Source organism: Cydia pomonella, chromosome 22 (assembly GCF_033807575.1).
Source record: "Cydia pomonella isolate Wapato2018A chromosome 22, ilCydPomo1, whole genome shotgun sequence".
Lineage (NCBI taxonomy): Eukaryota > Metazoa > Arthropoda > Insecta > Lepidoptera > Tortricidae > Cydia > Cydia pomonella.
Window position 1 is genome coordinate 5879643 of NC_084724.1, and position 19440 is coordinate 5899082.

At 37.4% G+C, this 19440-nt stretch overlaps 2 protein-coding genes across 4 annotated transcripts in view; one reads left to right on the plus strand and one right to left on the minus strand.

The window, feature by feature from the left end:
* Positions 1–235: 235 nt before the first annotated feature.
* LOC133530275 (divergent protein kinase domain 2A) lies at positions 236–3840 on the minus strand. Its single transcript, XM_061868152.1, has 3 exons — positions 3064–3840; positions 2352–2533; positions 236–1978 (listed from the first exon to the last, which is right to left on the minus strand). The coding sequence occupies exons 1-3, from the start codon at positions 3682–3684 to the stop codon at positions 1540–1542; spliced, it is 1242 nt and encodes a 413-aa protein (XP_061724136.1). The 5' UTR covers positions 3685–3840; the 3' UTR covers positions 236–1539.
* Positions 3841–4416: 576 nt separating this feature from the next.
* The window catches only part of LOC133530451 (mediator of RNA polymerase II transcription subunit 25-like), a 44873-nt gene continuing 29849 nt past the window's right edge, over positions 4417–19440 (plus strand). For 2 of the 3 annotated variants that reach the window (XM_061868362.1, XM_061868360.1), the window contains exons 1-6: positions 4417–4696; positions 4821–4979; positions 5890–6053; positions 6569–6723; positions 9009–9109; positions 14756–14918. In XM_061868362.1, the coding sequence (XP_061724346.1) occupies positions 4575–4696; positions 4821–4979; positions 5890–6053; positions 6569–6723; positions 9009–9109; positions 14756–14918 (864 nt within the window). In that variant the 5' untranslated portion in view covers positions 4417–4574. The remainder of the gene's footprint in view (positions 4697–4820; positions 4980–5889; positions 6054–6568; positions 6724–9008; positions 9110–14755; positions 14919–19440) is intronic. The other variant, XM_061868361.1, reaches the window with a different exon arrangement.

Sequence of the window (19440 nt, forward strand, 5' to 3'; positions counted from 1 at the left end):
TTCTCATTGGAATCGTATGTAATTTTATTGCAAATTGCATACGATTTGTTAGAAAGAGAGGCAAACAGAAATTGTTGCCATTAGTGGCCTGTACCATCTTATACCTTTAAACGACCAATTGTTGTATATAATATATATATACATATGTCGGGGATCTCGGAAACTAGCTAGGTCTTATCTCTGGGAAAACGCCATTGACATATACCTAAGGACGGGCCTTACGAGCAATAAGAACCCTGTATTTTTCCCCGTTATTTTCCGACCAGCATAACGGTCACCGTCCTTGTTTGTAACATAATCGAAATATTCCACCAGTATAAAATTTACTATATCCATATGTAGAAGTGTAACACTGTCATTAGTATAAGAATTAAGCATGTGGAGCTAAATGAAACTACAGTTTAACTTTCAATTATAATTTCAGATTATGATATTGGCTTAATACAATTTTATATAATGCAAAATACTATATCAGTAAACAACCACACTTATATCTAGAAAAGCTTTGATATCACAATATAACTCAAAATAAATGAGATTCAAAACCAGTTCTATAACAGTTTTATATTGCCTATGTATCAATAAGCGGGTCCACACAGAACAAGCCGCCTCGCGAGGAAATTGCCGCGGGAGGCAGCTCGGACTGTGTAGACGACGTGCCTCGGCCGCATTGCCTCGGGCGAGACACGCCTCCACCGTCCGAGCTGCTTCGCGAGGTAATTTCCTCGCGAGGCGGCTCGTTTGTGTGTGGACCCACCTAATAATCTATAAATCCAGAAAATTAATGAGTATTAGCAGTGCAATTAATGTACTACAAAATGTGTTCTATCGTCAATTGATCCTTGGATTTCACTCATTACACTCCACAAACAATTTCGATGTTGGAGGCCCAACATCGAAAAGTCTAAGAACATTATCTGCCTCTGTGTCACTCGAATATGCAGCAGTGGTAGAGGCAGATAACTCTTTTAGATTTTTTGATGTTGGCGTTAGACCTAAACCCTCAGTAAATAAAGTAAGAAAATAGATTTTTACACAATCCTGCTTTTTGATGATACTATTTGATGATATAATCAAGCTTGAAAAGCTTGATGGTGCTATTGGTGCTAGGTACTAGAGCTGGTGATATAATTAAGCTTGAAAAGCTTGATTATATCACCAAATCACTATTGTATTTAGTACTTTTTATTCGAGCCAACTAAAATAATACTTTTTCTACTATAAAAAAAAAGAATAAAAAGATAGTACAAAAGACGTCAACGCACTTCCTACTAATTTAATACTAGCGCGTTGATGTCTTTTGTTCTATCCTTCGGCTACACGTGATTGGTCGAATTCATTACAGATGACTAAAGCATTTTAGAAGAAGTCATTATAGTTGCGTCGGGAGCCCATAGTGAAAATTAGGTGATTACAGTTTGGTATGTTTTCTAATTCAAGTTGACGAGTAGAAAAACCATTTAACCATTTACTAACACCAATCATTAATATGCTTACCAATGAGATCATTATTTAAACATTTTTCATAATTTTTAATTATCATCTAACAGTCATAGTACCAACAATCTTTTCATCCATCAGCATCTCTTTAACAACATGTTGTAACTTAGTAATACTGCTAAATCTGTCCTCAGACTTTGTCAGACAGCCTTTCAGAAGCTTATCTAAATAAGGTCTGTATGCATTGACATCCTTAGGTATGGGATACAATAGTGGCATGTCATCTCCAGCTAAAATGTAGCATGCAGCCCAAAGGTTATGGTCACTTAAATGGTGTTTACACATGTTTTCAATTGAAAAAGTGAATCCAGCGCCCATGAACTCTCTACTGTACCGTTGGTACCAGGATGGGAGGTCCTTTCCAGGATATATGTGTTTGTCAAGGATGATAACATCTTCAAGGTCAACGAAAGAGATATCATCCTTTTCGTTGGCAACTATGTTGTCTAAAGACCAGTCCATGAGATAGAAGCGAAATCTGAAAACAAAAATCAATAAAGAAACATAATTAGATGTTTAATTTTGAACACTGTGTATATAATTAAGGCATCAGAGATCAACAGACTTATTATTCGGTAAATAAGCATTTATTCCTGACCAAAATAAAAGTTTAAGTGTGAGGGGATGGGTTTATAGACCCGAGCCACATAAAAATTTCAATAGGCATTTACTCTCAGGCAATAACTCAGCAAGTAGTTAAGGGTGACATATCATTATAATGGCAGCTGCTGCTTCGTTGGTGAATTGAGTGACTCCACTGAATCAGCAAACACCAAAATATATAAGAAAATCTAGTAATTTTCTCACAGTTGTAATTCTAATCAACTCGGTATTCTCAACAAACATCTCACCTGTCATGTTTAAAAGTGAAATCCATAGCAGCATCCAGGATCTTCTTGGCAAACTTCAGTTTCCGATGCCAGGGGACATGCAGGAGGGATGCTAAAGGTTCTCCCTCATGGGCTTCTACAACAAGCCTCCCGCACACTCCTCCGTAGGCTGGGACTGGCCAACCATTGGATTTCGGGATCACCTGGACAGATTTAAACTAACACTAGGACAGTGTTACACCACTAGATAGTTGCTTAAAAAAGGTACAATTTTGCTGGTTAGTGGTTTGACAATATCAATGACAAGTTATAATAAGGCTTCCTAGTATTTTCAGAAGTTAAAAAAAGTGGAATGCTATAGTACTTGATTTAAAATATCGACAAGAAGCTATAATTTGCCTGATATAAACCTAAAATAAATAATAATCCAGCCTATATACATCCATCCCACTGCTGGGCACAGGCCTCCTCTCATACACGAGAGGGCTTGGGCTATCGTCCCTAGTCCCTAGTGTCCCTACGCTAGCCCAATGCAGATTGGGGACTTCACATTCACTTCAGTTTTCTTCACTGAAAAGCTAGTAGTAAATATCAAATAATATTTTGTACATAAGAAAACCTAAGTAAGAGAAAAAGTTCCTATTATGAATCAACTAGCCAAGATGGGGAAATTTTGTACACCACACAATGTAAGATTAGAAATTTAAATAACTTAAAAGTTGTTTATGATTACCTTCAATATCAAGGGTTCTGGGTTAATGCTTAAACTTGTCCATATATTGATCAGATCTGATTTAGAATCAGTCAATTTCTTTTTACTAGTATTTATGAAATCTAGGATGCCTGTAGAGTACGGGCAAAACACAAGCCCCTTCCTTGGCTCCGTATCTGGCCAGCTGAAGTTATAATGAACAATATCCTTGATTTTATTAATAATGTTACTCAAATTTAACAAATCTCTGGGCTTACAGTCGTCTTTTAACTGCCAACTCTTACACAACTTCGAGTCAAACTCTTGTAGCTCCCAATTCTGTGCTAACTTCTTTAAAATAACTCGACGATTTGACTTTGTGTACCCGTAGTATACATTCTTAGCGTTGAACATGCGAGACCAATGATTACCGCTTTCCAACATTATCTGGTTAGAATAGAGTTCCGGACAAACGGATACACCGTAGCAGGCCGGACAGCGATCTAAATCAGTAATACGCATCACCACAGGGGATTTTAAATCGCCGAATAATAAGATAGAAATTGAAAAGGAAATCGTAAACACTATGATCATAAATAAAAAACGTGTGCAAAGTCGTCGTCGCAAGAATCGCTTGTATAATTTGTCCCATGTTCGAGTCATTTGGTCCGAGTTTACTTTTAAATACAATTTAAGAAATACAATATATATTTGTTTGAAAATATGAATTTGGGCGAGCCGAAAGCAATTTTGTTTGACATTTGAACGTCAATGTCAAATCGAAGGCCAATAAATAAATTTAAGCTGCGTTCTCATTATTTGATCACACGGTACCTAGGCTATAACCGCCTTCATAGGAGTAAAAGAGAAAGATCCCCGCAATTTGTAGCTGAAGCAGGTAAAAGCGAGATGTACTTGCGTAAGTGTTTTGAATTATACTGGGCGCTTTTTTGCTGTGCTGATTTTTACATATTACATACCTTTAAGCGATTCATAGAACAAGTTCACTAACGTACGAAAGTAATGGGCTAGCAAATACAGTAATTATGTAATTAACCAACTACATAGCGCAACTAGTCAAATGAGTTTTATTTTAAAACTTTCTCTCTTTTAAGTTACGTATTAGAAAATAACTGCGGTCTACGTTTTTCAACTATTTAATTTTACTGTACTCTAGTTTAAATAATTTATTTCAATTAGAGTCATCATCAGTATATGTTCCGTGTGCAAGCCTTAAAGCTGAGTTTACATCATCAATCTGACCGATACTTGAGTAACATTTACAAGTTTATTACGTAGTCTCGAATAGTTGATTTCGCTGTCAAAAGTGTCAACTATCACAACAAGTTCACAAGTTGCGTTTTGGACTTTTGGTTCTTTGTGTGTGATGGTTCACGAATTGAAGCTTTCGGTGTTATGCCTGTGTTAAGCAAAGAGCATATAATCACTACGTTTTAGTGTTAAGTTTGAAATTCAGTATTTAAACGACACGCAATATGATACACAGTGTATAATGTTTAGTTATTAAGTATCCGCTTTATAAAACTACTGAAATGGTGGTGAATGCCCCAGAATCGCCTATACAGGCGGAGTTGATATTCGTCATCGAGGCTACCTCAACAAATGGGGCATATATAAGCGAATTAAAAACGAATTATATTATACCTACTCTCGAGTAAGTCAAGTTTAAAAACAGTATTATTTGCTTATTACGTTACCATACTTATATTCTTTCTATCATTGTAGAAGTTGACTGAATATTGAATGTACAATATACTACATGCATTCCTAATGTCTAGGTATTTCCACGGAGGCGCGCTAGAAGAGGGCGGAGGAAATGGCTCCGTGTATGGCATTGTAACATATCAGGCAGCAGACAACTTGCTGGCTCTGCCGGTGAACACTTTTGGTCCATTCACATGCCCGCAAACAGTTATAGAAACAATTGATAAGATACAGTAAGTAGTTTTATATTATCTTCTTCTTTTCATCCTGTTACTCTCTGCTGGGGTGTAGGCCTCAAACCATTTTCTTCCACAGACTCTGGTCTTGGGCAGTTTGGGTAAACTCCTCCTGCCCCATCCCCAATACACCCAACTATTACTCCATGGAACGGCACCAAGTAGATTTAGGGCACCATATTTCCGTTTTCAGGCATCTTCAAGATCAGGGCCACTTTGAATGGGTGGGTGTGAGGCTTCCTGAGGATATGTGGGTTATTCTCTACAAGTGATTTTGATATTATAATGTACTACAATTACTTTAGAAAAGACTATTTGGTTTATATAAGACATTAAGTAGGTATTAACTATCCACAAACAAGTATAGTGAGTTCAAGTTACTAATATTGCAAAAAGCAAATAAGTACAATGGGTGGACTTTATAGTATATTAAAAAAAAAGAAATATAATTTAAGGGCTATTTCTGCCATTCAGAAAGGAAACCTCGTACAAAACTTAAGTTTGACAGTAATTCAGCGGCACTATCCCTTTCGGCTATTTAGAGTTGTCATATTTCACACACACACTACGTCAAGTTTTGCCAACCCTAATAATTGCTCCTAGCAATGCTGAGCTGAAGAGCTGAGAACATTGAGAACACCTAAACTCTGCATTTCTCCTCCACTGCTGTCACACTTTGATTAGGGCATTTTACAAAAATAATTTAATTTAATTAAATGAATAAAAAAAGTAGAGTGCTATTGCATATCTAGATTATAATTTATATGAGAAAAATTAAATATAAATTTCATCCCATACAAAAAGCTACACACCTACAACCTCTGTATTTTGTTGGATAGCATTCATTTAATGAAACTTTAAAAATGGCTGGACTTTTAACACAGAAATACAATAATTATATCAACAGGTTTATAGGAGGGCAAGCTGAAAGCCGAGCTTGCATCACTGAGGCACTGGTTGCAGCCGCTGCATGTTTCGAGGAGCTCGGACGGACAGATGTGTCGAGACATGTGCTGTTGTTGTGTTGTTCACCCCCTTACTCGGCTTACGCTGGAGGATTGGTGCCACCGGGTGATCAAACTTTTTTTTACACTGTATTCATTTATTTATTGTTTATTTATTACTCACTCAGCATTACAGTAAAAACCAGGGCACAGTTAAACTACAAAATAAAAAAGAATACAAGGAAACAAAAAAAAGCTACAAATAAAACCAAAGACATACTAAACATTAGATTTGGGCGACAGACGACATAACAGTGTGGCTCCGTCCAACTTCAAAAACTGAGTTATTACGTGATGGTTATTAATTTTCTTATTATTAGGTATTAATTACTTTTTGGCAGAAATTACAGAATTGACTAGACAAAGACTTACATTTTCGTATTCTTTTGTGGCTCCAGAATTTCCATCATATAATTCAGAAATACATATCAAAAAATAAATAATACTTCTGTTCCAACCAAAGTCACATTTTTATTTCAATTTACAAAACCATTCTACTTGTTGTAGACTTGGCAGGTTTTCTTGCCTTGAACTCTAAATGTCTGGTTTATATTACTAAATATTATGATGGGAAATTAACAGGTGCTCCGGGAACCATAGAGCTGGCAGCACGACTCCTAGGCACCAGTGGGGCACAGCTGTCCATAGCCGCGGCCCGGAGACTCCCAGCACTCTTGAAGCTGTATGAAAATGCAGGTGGTGACACCCACCATGCTCAGCTAAGGAATTATGCTAAGGTACATTTATTCTTTCACTATACTAGAGCTCAACGAGGGGGGAATGCTAGGGGAGTTGCAGGCGTACATAGGCTACGGAGAGTGCTTACCATCAGGCGGGCCGTATGCTTGTTTGCCACCGAAGTAGTATATAAAAAAAATACTCTGAACCTTTAGGTATTTAAATATAAATAAACTAAATCTACCCTCAAATGGCTCTTTAAGCCAGTTGAGGGTAGATGAAAACATTACATGATCAAATAATGTAGGTTAAAGTCAGGTTGTTCAGTCACAGATCCAGGCGGTTTTATATTTGGTTGCTTAACCAGTAAATGTTATAACTACCCGAAAATGTACAAATTGTTTGTTTACTTTTATTTAAAATATTTAAATACCTAAAGATACAGAGTATAGACTTATATTGATCATGATACGGACAGTGATTACCTTTTGTTTCGTTTTCGAGCTCCCGATATTTCGTCGCAGTTACATGCATCTTGTTCACGGGCAACTAAACACGGGAAACTGAGATGTAGTGGACGCCCGGTCGGATACAGGCGGGCTGTCGATCACATGCTGCGTTCACTCAGCTATTCCCTGGAGTTGGAGCTGCCAGTTACTGTCCCGGCGGTATTCCCAAACTAATCTCCTCAAATCGTCTTGTTTTCCTGGATAACAGAAGGATATCTTTAAGTTCGTTTTCTTTTTGTAAGACTTTACCGAATGTATTATATCGCAATGCCGTGTACATAATACATTGTGCTAATAACCGAAGATCAAAAGGTAATCACGGTCTATATCCCGGTCATTATAAGTCTAATGAATCTAACCGTGAATCATTCAAGACTGTATTTTTTTCTTTTTTGTTGTGTTCATGACAGGGATGTGATAAATGTAGACACCACTATTTCACCAGTGCTACCTGTACCTCTTTATTATGGGCCTGGGGCATGCTGGTCTCTAATGTAATGTGGGTTTAGTCTCTGACGTTATTAGGGTTCCGTACCAAAAAGGTACAAAAGAAACCCTGATGGGGTCGTTATGGTGCGACTCTGTCCGTCCGTCCGTCTGTCTGTCTGTCTGGTCGTTATGGTGCGACTCTGTCCGTCCGTCTGTCTGTCTGTCTGTCACATCGCTAAATATCTCGAGATACACTTAAGCTATCGATTTGAAATTTGGAATAATTTGCCGATAGATGGCGCTGTATACAATTATACTTAGTTAACGTACTTCTGATGAAAGGTCTTTTGCCCTCATAGTTACACGAGATGATTTAAAGTTTGCACGGAACCTTAGGTGCGCGAGTAAAACAAACTCGCGCTTGACCGTTTTTTATTTATTGTGATACTTAAATTCTGAACATTTTCAATTTCGTTTACAATTCGTTCGTTTTCGTTTGTATTTCATAAAATAACCATATTGTCCAACCTGTTAGGAGGGATCAAAATGCCCCTTTTTAGGCTTCCTGATGGATTCGTCATGTCTGTCTGTCCGTCCGTTTGTCACATCACAGCCACTTTTTTCCGAAACTATAAGAACTATACTGTTGAAACTTGGTAAGTAGATGTATTCTGTGAACCGCATTAAGATTTTCACACAAAAATAGAAAAAAAAACCAAACATTTTGGGGGTTCCTCATACTTAGAACTAAACTCAAAATTTTTTTTTCATCAACCCGATACGTGTGGGGTATATGGATAGGTCTTCAAAAATGATATTGAGGTTTCTAATATCATTTTTTCTAAACTGAATAGTTTGCGCGAGAGACACTTCCAAAGTGGTAAAATGTGCCCCCCCCCCCCCTGTAACTTCTAAAGTAAGAGAATGATAAAACTAAAAAAAGTATATGATGTACAGTCAGCCGAGAAAGTGGTTTACCACTTTTCGACTTTATTTGTCAAGTAATAGAGTCGAAAAGTGGTAAACCACTTTCTTGGTTGACTCATTACCATGCAAACTTCCACCGAAAATTGGTTTGAACGAGATCTAGTAAGTAGTTTTTTTTTAATACGTCATTAATGGTACGGAACCCTTCATGGGCGAGTCCGACTCGCCCATGGCCGCTTTTTAGTTCTAAGACACAATTTTTTTTTGCAAAATGAAAATAAAACAGATTTCCTCATAGGTGATGTGAAAAGCAGTATTGTATCATATAGTCGCAAAATTATTTCCCCTTGGATGTTAACACCTGAAACCCTCAACGCTCGGAATTCTATTTTACAAATCTTTCGCTTCTCAGGATTCATGTACGCTCGTAAATATGTTATTTTGCTCCGTTGTGACAAAATCTACAATATCTTTACCAGGACCCCCGGCACCTAGTATTACTCCGAGGCTACAGTCTAAAGGAGCGCCCTCCGAGCCCCGCGCCGCCGCCCGCGCCAGAGGCGCCCCCAGACATATACGGGTATGTACCTCTACCAGTGCCACATCGTCTCCGCTGGCTTGGCCACCTCGAAAGGATGGGTGACGATCGGGCAGTCAAAGGGGCTTACTTGCGTGGATGCCGTCCAGTTGGTCATCCTAAATATCGTTGGGCGGATAGAGTGGAGGCAGATCTCCGTGAGCTCGGCGTCAGCGAAAGCTGGCGCGAGTCCGCTCTGGACCGAGCAAAGTGGCGTGCTGTTGTGTTGGAGGCCTAGACTCATTTTGGGTCATCGCGCCAGCCAAGTAAGTAGTACCTCTACCAGTGGCGCTATGTCACACATTCCTGAACAGATCGAAGTTTTGGCCTCCTCTCTTCGATGTATGGTACGTTAAGCTCAGTCAAATGAGGCAAGCAGGTGTTGTTGCCAATCATCGCTGCAGAGTTAGCTTGGTCGATCTAGGCGAGCTTCCCTGAACTTTATAGATAGGTACATATGTTATTGCAAGAGTATTGAACTAAAAAAACTAAGATCCGAATTCCGTAATACGACCCATCTTAACGGATGAGAGGCCGAGGCCTGGACACTAACTTTGAAGGGAGAAAGTAAGCTTCTGGTGGCTGAGAGGAAGATTCTTCGCAAAATCCTCGGCCCAATGCAGCGACCCGATGGCAGCTGGAGAATCCGCAAAAACGTCGAAGTCGAACAGATAGTAGCTGAGCCTAATATCATGGGTGTCACAAAGGCGTAACGGCTTCGGTGGCTCGGCCATCTAGAGCGAATGGGAGGCGATCGGCCGGTGAAAAGAGCGTTTGAGGGAAAACCGTCAGCACACCGCCCGGCCGGTCGACCTAGGTGTCGATGGGCGGATGTGGTGCACACGGATTTGCCCGAGCTGCAGGTTGAGGACTGGCGAGAAACTGCACAGGACCGGGATCAGTGGCGAAGCAGTCGTGTTGGAAGCCAAGACACACTTTGGGCCGCTGCGCCAGAGGAGTAAGTAAGTAAGAGTATTGAACTTGAGTATGTACAAATTCGGTACGAAATAACATTTCAAAAAGAAGAAAGATGATATCAAAAAGAATTAATACAGTTAAACCGAGACCAGTTGGCAGCGATGTTGATAGCCTAGACTCTGAAGTATGGAAGGTTGCAACTGTTGCAAAAGTGTCCAGCTGTCAGCTATAAATAATAGTTCTAAATCTCTCCAGAGTAGCGCTAGAGTAGCTAAGAACCTAGGCGTTATTGACGGAGTGAATTGTGCTGTCTATGATTTGATTTTTTTTGTTCAAGTACTCTAGGTATTGTAGCGCCACCTATTTAAAGTTTTTTGATGACACTTTTTGGTACATGGAGATTTCGTTCCACCTTCCGTACGTCATAATTTGCTAGAAACTTGACGTTTAAAATAACCCTTGCGCAGTTTCGGCTATCAAAATCGCTGCAAACTTAGCTTGGTCTAACTCTGAATATTATGGACCTAAAAGCCGTAAACTTAATTAAATTTACAGATGAGTTTGATTGTTAACGAAACTACGTCATATATTCTCAGAATACTATGATGATTCATCTATTTCCCGGACACATAAACAACTATATCTGTACTCTGTGGGTCGGGAATTACCAAACAGTAGCATTTGTTATCTGAAGTTAGCCGTGGTGACCGTATTTATTATATTAATATTTAGTCTATGCTCAGTTTAGTGCTAGTGATCTTGAAATACACATCTCAGTTTGGTTACAAAATATTGTGAAATAATTGCCTGTGTTTGTGGTTTTAGTGTTTTTTGTCAGCAATCGTTCAGTTAGAAGCAAAAGTTACGAGAATGTGTTGTTCAAAATGACTAAGCTGTTGTCATATATCTAAGGACGGGCCTTACGGGCAACAGGAATGGAGCCAGTACAGCGGTGTCAAGCACACGAATTTCTACAGTCTAACGCCACAACGCGATTGGTTTTTGGTGCGGGAATGTTTTACTCTAGCCAAAAAACAGGTATAAACTATAAAAACCGATACTATTTTAATATTTCTAAGCGCATTGGGAGCTTACTGTCTATTTTTAATTCATAGTTTGGTTTTACAATAAACAAAGTTATAAATACATGAAAACATTATCGCACCAAAAACCCCGCCGATGTATGTTGATGAGTTCGCATCACGCGCGATGGTCGCAACTAGTTACGTTAGACTGCACGATTGGCTCGAATTCGTGAGTGACAACACTGAACTGGCACCATTCTTAGTGCCCGTAAGGCCCGTCCTTAGATATATGTCAATTAATTGTATTAATAATGTGATTGTAATTGTTGTATTGTGTTAATTTTAATTTAATATGTCAATTGTTTAAGCCATATCTAACTATGATTTGCCTGAAAGAATGTATGGGGTTTGACGTTGACAGTTAGTTTTGTGACGATTGCTAACCGGCCGATATTGTTAATGGTACACAATTAAGTGAAAACGCCCAGTTGTAAAATTGCAGCATCAATATTTTACATTACTGTACGGGACTTAGTATTCCTGTACAGTAAAATCTCGATAATTCGTCACTTCTATGATCCGGTACATCTAGTAATCCGTCACTAAAATAGAGGTGCAAGTGATCATTCTATGTCCAAGTTTATCTATGGTTACATTATCACAGTGCCTTCTCCCTTAAAGTGCCTAAAAACCAGATAACGGAGTAATTTTCGTTGAACTTATTATTTTAGTATAGTATACACCGTGTTTTTATTGAATTCCGTTAACTTCGGGGTATCGGTAAGTACGTTTAAGGAAACTAAATGGCATAGTTAAAATAAATAAATAAAGTTTTTTTTTAATGTTTTATTTTTTATAAAAAGTAATTAAATGTTGCAAATAGCGTTGTTGTAACACGGGCATTACATTTAATTCAACCAAATAATTGAAAACTTTGACATATCAATGTCATTTCGAACATCGATCGTGCGAGATAGTACTTGCGATAGTAGCAAAAGTACACACTCGTACTAAACACTAATCAATATTTAAACAGGCCCTAAGGCAATTGTATACGCTCGTAAGAGCCCTATGAGATAAAAATAAAATTTTTAATATCTCCGAAATGGAGTTCGTTCGAATACCGGTGTCTTTGAGAAAGTTACTTAATTTAAGCTTAGGAATGCTCTCTTGAAATTAACGGAAATAAAAAAACCACGGTGTATATACAGATTTGCTATAATTTCCAGTAATTCGAATTTTCCACTTATCCGGCTCGCGTGTCAGGGATAGTGCCGGATTAAGGGGATTGTACTGTATATGGTTTTACCAATAACATTAAAGGTATAACTATGGGAAAGATCAATAAGTCAACCCAAACTGAAGAAAATGTACAAGCGGAGAAACACGGTCCAAGTTTACGCGTCACGCGTTGTGATCGGAACTGTTATTTGAAGTGCTTGTCGAGGAATGTGGTTGCCGTGTCGCGGCAGTATGATGACGTGCCTTCGGTTGATGGGTACTTGGGATATTTTTATAATATAACACTTTACAGTACATATGGTGCTACTTTACCGCACTAGTGCGAAAATTAGCATATTACGTTACTGTGTCGAACATTTAAAGGGCCATATGTACTGTAAAACGTTGGACGATACATGTGCGAATAGGTAATTCGCAACTTGTGTCGATTTAAAACACTCCCTTCCGTCGTGTTTTAATTTATCGCCACTCGTTTCGAATTTCCTATTTTTCGCACTTGTATCGTAATGTACTGTTTCAACACACTTGCTCAAAATAGTGTTTTTATTCCACCGATTTTTGGCTTATAATCCTAGATATTAAATTTTTTTTAGGCTACCTCCCCTACACGTAAAGTGGGGGTGAATTTTTTTTTCGCTTCAACCTTAGAGTGTGGGGTATCGTTGGAAAGGTCTTTCAAAACTAATAGGGGTTTTCAAGAAATATTTATTGATAAAGTAAATATATTCGGAGATAATCGCTCCGAAAGAAAAAAAATCTGCCCCCCCCCTCTAACTTTTGAACCATAGGTCCAAAAAATATGAAAAAAATCGTGGAAGTAGAGAGCTGTTTTTGAGTTATCGCAAAAGTTATCCCTCCATAGTAAAAAGACTTACTTTAATTAGGTACTGATTATGCAAATTTGCCTCTTTATTTAACTTAGGTGAAAGGTACCGTTTCATCCCTTGGTTAACAATTTACTATACTTTAAGCTCCAGTTTAGCTTATTGTGACGGAAGAGTAACTACGGAACCCTACACTGAGCGTGGCCCGACATGCTCTTGGCCGGTTGTTTATTTCAGTATATTATACCGCTCGTGCTTTTTCATTATATTATCCGAGTGAGTTAAGAAGGTAACTGATTGCTAATACGAGTAATATGTATGGAAACGGAGCCTTCTTAAATTGGTCGAGTAGATTTTACAACGTGGACTGGCGGGGGACCGGCCGGCCGCCGGCGGCGGGGCGAGGGGCGGCAGGCAGTATGACAGATGCAACACTGCATACTAACCGATTTAACAATTAAATTTTGATTAATATGAAAGTTTCTTATTTCTCGCAAGTGTGTTGAAAAACGTCGTATGAAACGCGTGTGCTATGGTCATTACACACATCGGCTTTCTTATTGCGCGCTCGCTTGCAGCTCGCGCGCACAATATCGTCTCGTGTGTAATGACCAACTTAGCACACTTGTATCAAAATGTACTAATTTTTATGTTTGAGTGAGGCGAAGGTCTCCCATTCAGAACGGTCAAAAATACAAATACAACAACAACATGCTTTCAGATGTCCGGTTATTCTGCACTACTGGTTGCATTTTTTCAAATTGTTGTGTGTCAAGTTTTGTGATAACTGACCTGCTAGCATGAGTTGCGTTCTCGCGCGCGAGTCCATACTTGAAGTCGCGCAAGGTGTAAGGAGTCGCGCGCGAGAACGCAACTCATGCTAGCAGGTTAGTTATAAATGATTTGACAATTCCCTCTTTGAAAGAATTCAATAAATAAATAAATATTATAGGACATTGTTACACAAATTGAGTAAGTCCCACAGTAAGCTCAATAAGGCTTGTGTTGAGGGTACTTAGACAACGATATATATAATATACTTATAAATAATTATAAATGCTTAAATACATAGAAAACACCCATTACTCAGTAACAAATATTCGTGCTCATCACACAAATAATTGCCCTTACCAGTATTTGAACCCGGGACCATTGGCTATATAGGCAGGGTCAATTGCCCACTAGGCCAGACAGGTCGTGAAGGTTAAATATAGTGGAGCTATGCGCATTTGCGAGGTCTGCTTAGAATCATTAGCTATTTCGATGGTAATTAGACAAAAAAGTACAATTTATCAATCATAAATTGGGCACATACCTATCATCAGTAACTGTACCATGAGTTGATACTTGACTTTTACGTTAGCCATTGCGTAAACTCGATCGCTCATCTCGCTCGCACTGATGTATTGATGCGAATGCGAACGAACAGTGAACGTCAAATGTCAACACGTGGTAGCCGGGCAGGTTTGATAGAGATTTATTTTCCATGTAGGCATATTACAATGCTCATATGAACGTCAAATAAAGCTACACCTCTAACCCGAGATTTAAATCCCTCCTAAATTGTAGGGTATCCCAATATGATCAAGAAACTCGGCGTTTGGTGGGTGCAACGACGATTGACCCTGTAATCTCCGCAGGCAAGGCCGAGGGGCTCCAGCGGCGGCGCCGCGGCCCCAGCAGTTCCGACCGACGGCCGCCGTGCGCCCCAACACGGGCTGGTTGCCCCCGCCACGGAACCCCTTATACGACAACTCGGCGCTAGTCAGGCAGCTAACGCAGCCCTCATATCCACCTCCACAGGTACGCCCACTTTCCAAGTGTAATAATTCCCGCAGATTTGTTTCTAAGTTTAATATCATCGTTCACAGACGTTACTTGATACAAAAAAATCTTACTTGATAGGTTCATAAGGTTGTTCTTGAGGTTTTTGTATATACTTAGTTATTAATTTTGTATTAAGCAGAAACGATGCCATAAAGGTAAGATATAATTTTAATTAAGAGTGGAAAAAAATCCTCTTTTTTTTCTAATGTTTATAATGTCATGATTTATTTATGTTTACATTTAAGATAGCAGTTAAATAATAATTATACCGTGACAACATTATTATGTTACCCCGATTAATACAGGGGTAGTTGGGAAAATAACATTATACTGAACACGATTTAACATTATGTCAAAACACGGTAGTTTTAGCAGGTGGTGGGGACACGGTAAATGTTGGACAGGCTCGTTCACTTGGGTTGAGGCTGTCAAAGAGGAAGCATCGTAATGAACTGGTTAGGTCAGAGTACCTGCAAGTATCCCGATTGCTGTAGTAGTAATAGTTTAGGGTAACCATGCAATAAGAAGCACTATAAATCAGAAGTGTTAACGTACCACTAACCCACATTGGGATTTTGAGATTTATTTTGATTCTTAAGTTTTATGAAACGTAAGTTATAGAAATAAAAAGTATTTTATTTCATGAGTTTAGGACGATTTACATGCTTCAGATATATGTTTTTGGCGACTGCTTGTAAGTAACTATTATATGTATTAGCAATTTAAAAAAATGCATGATGAAGTTGCAGGTAGCTTTAAAACTCGTGAGTAAAAATAGTCATTAAGAAGTATATCTTACCACTTCTTTGCAAGCAACTGAAAACAATAAATTGGCTGGTAGTTTATTGTGATAGATAATGAATTTATGATAATTTAGACAGATAATATTAAATGATTGTTGTAAATCATATGATGGCCCAAGAAAGTTAATTAAATATATATTATGATAATAAAAGTTCCTTTAAGACATCAGTATATGAGGCATCATGACCAGAAATAAATTAGTTTTGTCATTTTTACACATGGAATAGGTTATGCTTTCCTATATATTTTTTTCTTTGATAAGAATTTTTAAAAGCATTTATGTATTTCATTGTTGTACACGTCATGATTTATGTTCAATGCAGCAGTTTTAGTTAAATCTATACGAAATCAGTGAATTGGTAGTAGTAAAATAGAATACCTCGTTGGACAGCACTAAAATGCGAAATAATAAGTACCTATTTATAGACATATTTTTGTCGAAATAAATACCTACGTTTAATGGTGGCAGTGACAGTGTTATACAGGTGACAGTGTTACACATGTTATCTGTAAATTTTACTCCAATTTAGCTAAAATTGTATGAGACTCATAGTTTATTTATGCTAATGAAAGCCTTACAGTTGAAAGCGGGCTAGCATAAAAATATAAGTAAATACAGATACTTATTTAAAGTAAGCTAGTGTACAACAACGTAAACAAGCGTTTTGTGTAGTATATACTTATGTAGTTTTAATAACATGAGTAATATTAAGAGGGTAATATTAAGAGTTTGGACGTGAAAGATGAGATAAATAGAATAGCAGATTCATAATGTGAGCGTACATTATGGTAAATTTACATGAGCGAATGTAAATTAGATGATAGTACTTCATAATGTGAGCGTACATTACGGTAAATTTACATGAGCGTATGTAAATTGGGATAGTTTTTCATAATGTGAGCGTACATTATGGTAAATTTACATGAGCGTATGTAAATTAGATGATGATAGTTTTTCATAATGTGAGCATACATTATGTAAATTTACTTGAGTGTAAGTAAATTAGATGATGATAGTTCTTCATAATGTGAGCGTACATTATGGTAAATTTACATGAGCGTATGTAAATTAGAAGATGATAGTTTGACATAACGTTCTGACGTTGCATTATCTTATACCTTTGAACGAGCAATTCTTGTATATATACATAGTTTTCTGTGGTCTCGGAAACGGCTCTGGCGATTTCGCTGAAATTTGGTATATGGGGGTTTTTGGGGGTGTACAGTCGGTCTAGATTAGTCTTGTGTTTGAGAAGGCGCGTGTTTTCGAGTTTTAATGCGTTTTTCTTTCGACGCAGAATGTGGTCGCTGATTTCGTGTTGCTGGCCACTGTCCGTCTGGTCCGGCGGGTTGGGACGCGGACGGCTAGAAACGAGTGTTACGGGTTCGAATCTCGCCCGGTGACTAACCTTTGTTTTTTTTTATATGTTCAAGTTTATATATAATTTTTAATTTTTATTGTTTTGGACAGGTTTGGTTTGGTAAAAAAATGAGCTATGTAATAAGAGAAATTGGCAATAGATGGCGTTACTCTGTGACAAGTGCTGTAAGGTTGAATTCGATTGTAAATAATAATAATTGTCAGTTCACATTTTACTCTTTAAGTTTATGTAGATTATCGCCTATTATACGCCACCATATTGCAATGGATAGTTGTAGCCAAGCGGAGCTCGGTCGCCCAGGTACTAGTAATTTTAAATGAGCGTATCTAAGAGATCTTAATGAAACATAAAGAGATTTGTTATGGGCTAGAAGCCTGAAATAGACAATCCTTTTTTTATTTTTTGTTAATGAGATAATTTAATTGGGTTAAATGACACTATACTTATGTATAATGTGACAATGGATTTTGACAGTGTGTAAATTTAAATGCATTGATTCTAAATCACTTATTTAGTATTAAACGACAATATAGAACTTGGAAAGAAGTTATGATAATTAAACTCATGCAGAGTCTGTGTAAAATTGCTGGTCAATCATATGGTCTACTAGTATGATTTAAAGTTACGCAGGTACACGATATATAATAACAATGTGAGAGAGCATTATGGTAGCTTAACATAAGCGAAGGTAACTTAAGAGAAGTTAACTCAAGTTTTTGTATGACAATAATAAATAATATATTTATTAGCATGAGAGCGAGTATTGAGAGTTTGTTGTATACAGAACTATTCAGTGTCAGTGCCAGATGATAGTTTTGTTAAAGACAACAAAGAGCGAAAGAAATATAATTTATAACGAATTTGTTTGTTTCACTGATGAAAATATTTTATCACGTCAGCAGCTCGAACAAGGGTAATTTGCTGCTTAAAAACAGTGAGCAAAATCACATTTTGCTCACCGAGTGAGACAAAATAACATTCAAGTGACCTTTAGAGTCGAATGTCATTTCAACGAGCGGGGCCTAATACAAGTTCGGAATATTTGAACAAAAAAAAGTGCATACGTAATTCAACGGTATATTGACGGTTTATAAAAGACCCCCGAAATAAGTCAGACCGCATCGTTCCAAAACACCCTACGAGTCTTCATTCGTAATAATTAATTAATGAAATAAAAGATTAAAATTTAATAAAAACACCATATTTTACGTATTTTATTATACAATCAAAACAAGCACTCGAAGAAATATCAAACTTTGCTTTCTTGTTGTACAAATAACTATTGTTCAATCAAGTTATTTAACTTTTGTTGGACGTGAGAGTGCGTCTAAAATTTGATTATCGATTGACGTGAGCATGCGTCATGGAAGTAGGAAATTTTTTGACGTAAGAGTTCGTCTGAAATATGATTTGTGCTTGACGTGAGTGTGCGTCAAGGAAGTTGAAAATTATTTGACGAGAGAGTGCGTCTTAAATTTGATTTTTATTTGATGTGAGCGTGCGTTTTAAATTTGATTTTTGTTTATCGTGAGAGCACGTCAAGGAAATTGTTTTTTATTTGACATGAGCATACGTCAAGGTAGTTAGAAGTTATTTGACGTGAGAGTACATCTGAAATTCGATTTTTGTGTGAAGTGAGCGTGCGTCAAGGAAAGTAAACATTAAAGTACGTGAGAGTACATCTTAATATTTTATTTTTGTTTGACGTGAGGGTTCGTCACGGATGTTGAGAATTAGATGAAATTGTTTGTTTTTTGACGGAAGTGTACACATTGAAATTGCGAATTATAAAATGCGAATGTGCGAATGGTGAATTCTGTATGACTAGTTGCTAAAGATTTGACTATGGTGGTCGCGAGAACGAGACGGATGTTTTTTTTTTAGTCCAGATAAGATGACTAATCTTTTCTTTGATTGTTCATAAATTATATTCTAACGTGACATTGCAAGTAATATTTACAGTATTTAGTACGATGACGAGAATGCAACTGGTTATTGATGGAATGATAATAAAAAAAAGTAATTTGTAGCTTATATTGATTTTTAATTCCAACAAGCATACGTATGTATTGATTAAACGGAGATACAGAATCACAATAGTGACTTGTGAGAGCTGTAAGTGAAATATGAAAAAAACGGAACGTTTGTAGCGAACGTTCGTTCTCTTGAAATGGTTCATATATTTTTTATTTTATATATGGTTGAAATTAAAATAACCCTGAGCATACGCCTCAAATTTTGGAGAGATGAATCAAACGAAGGATGAATTAGTGAAATTACACTCTTATGAAGATAAGAATTATAGATTTTTA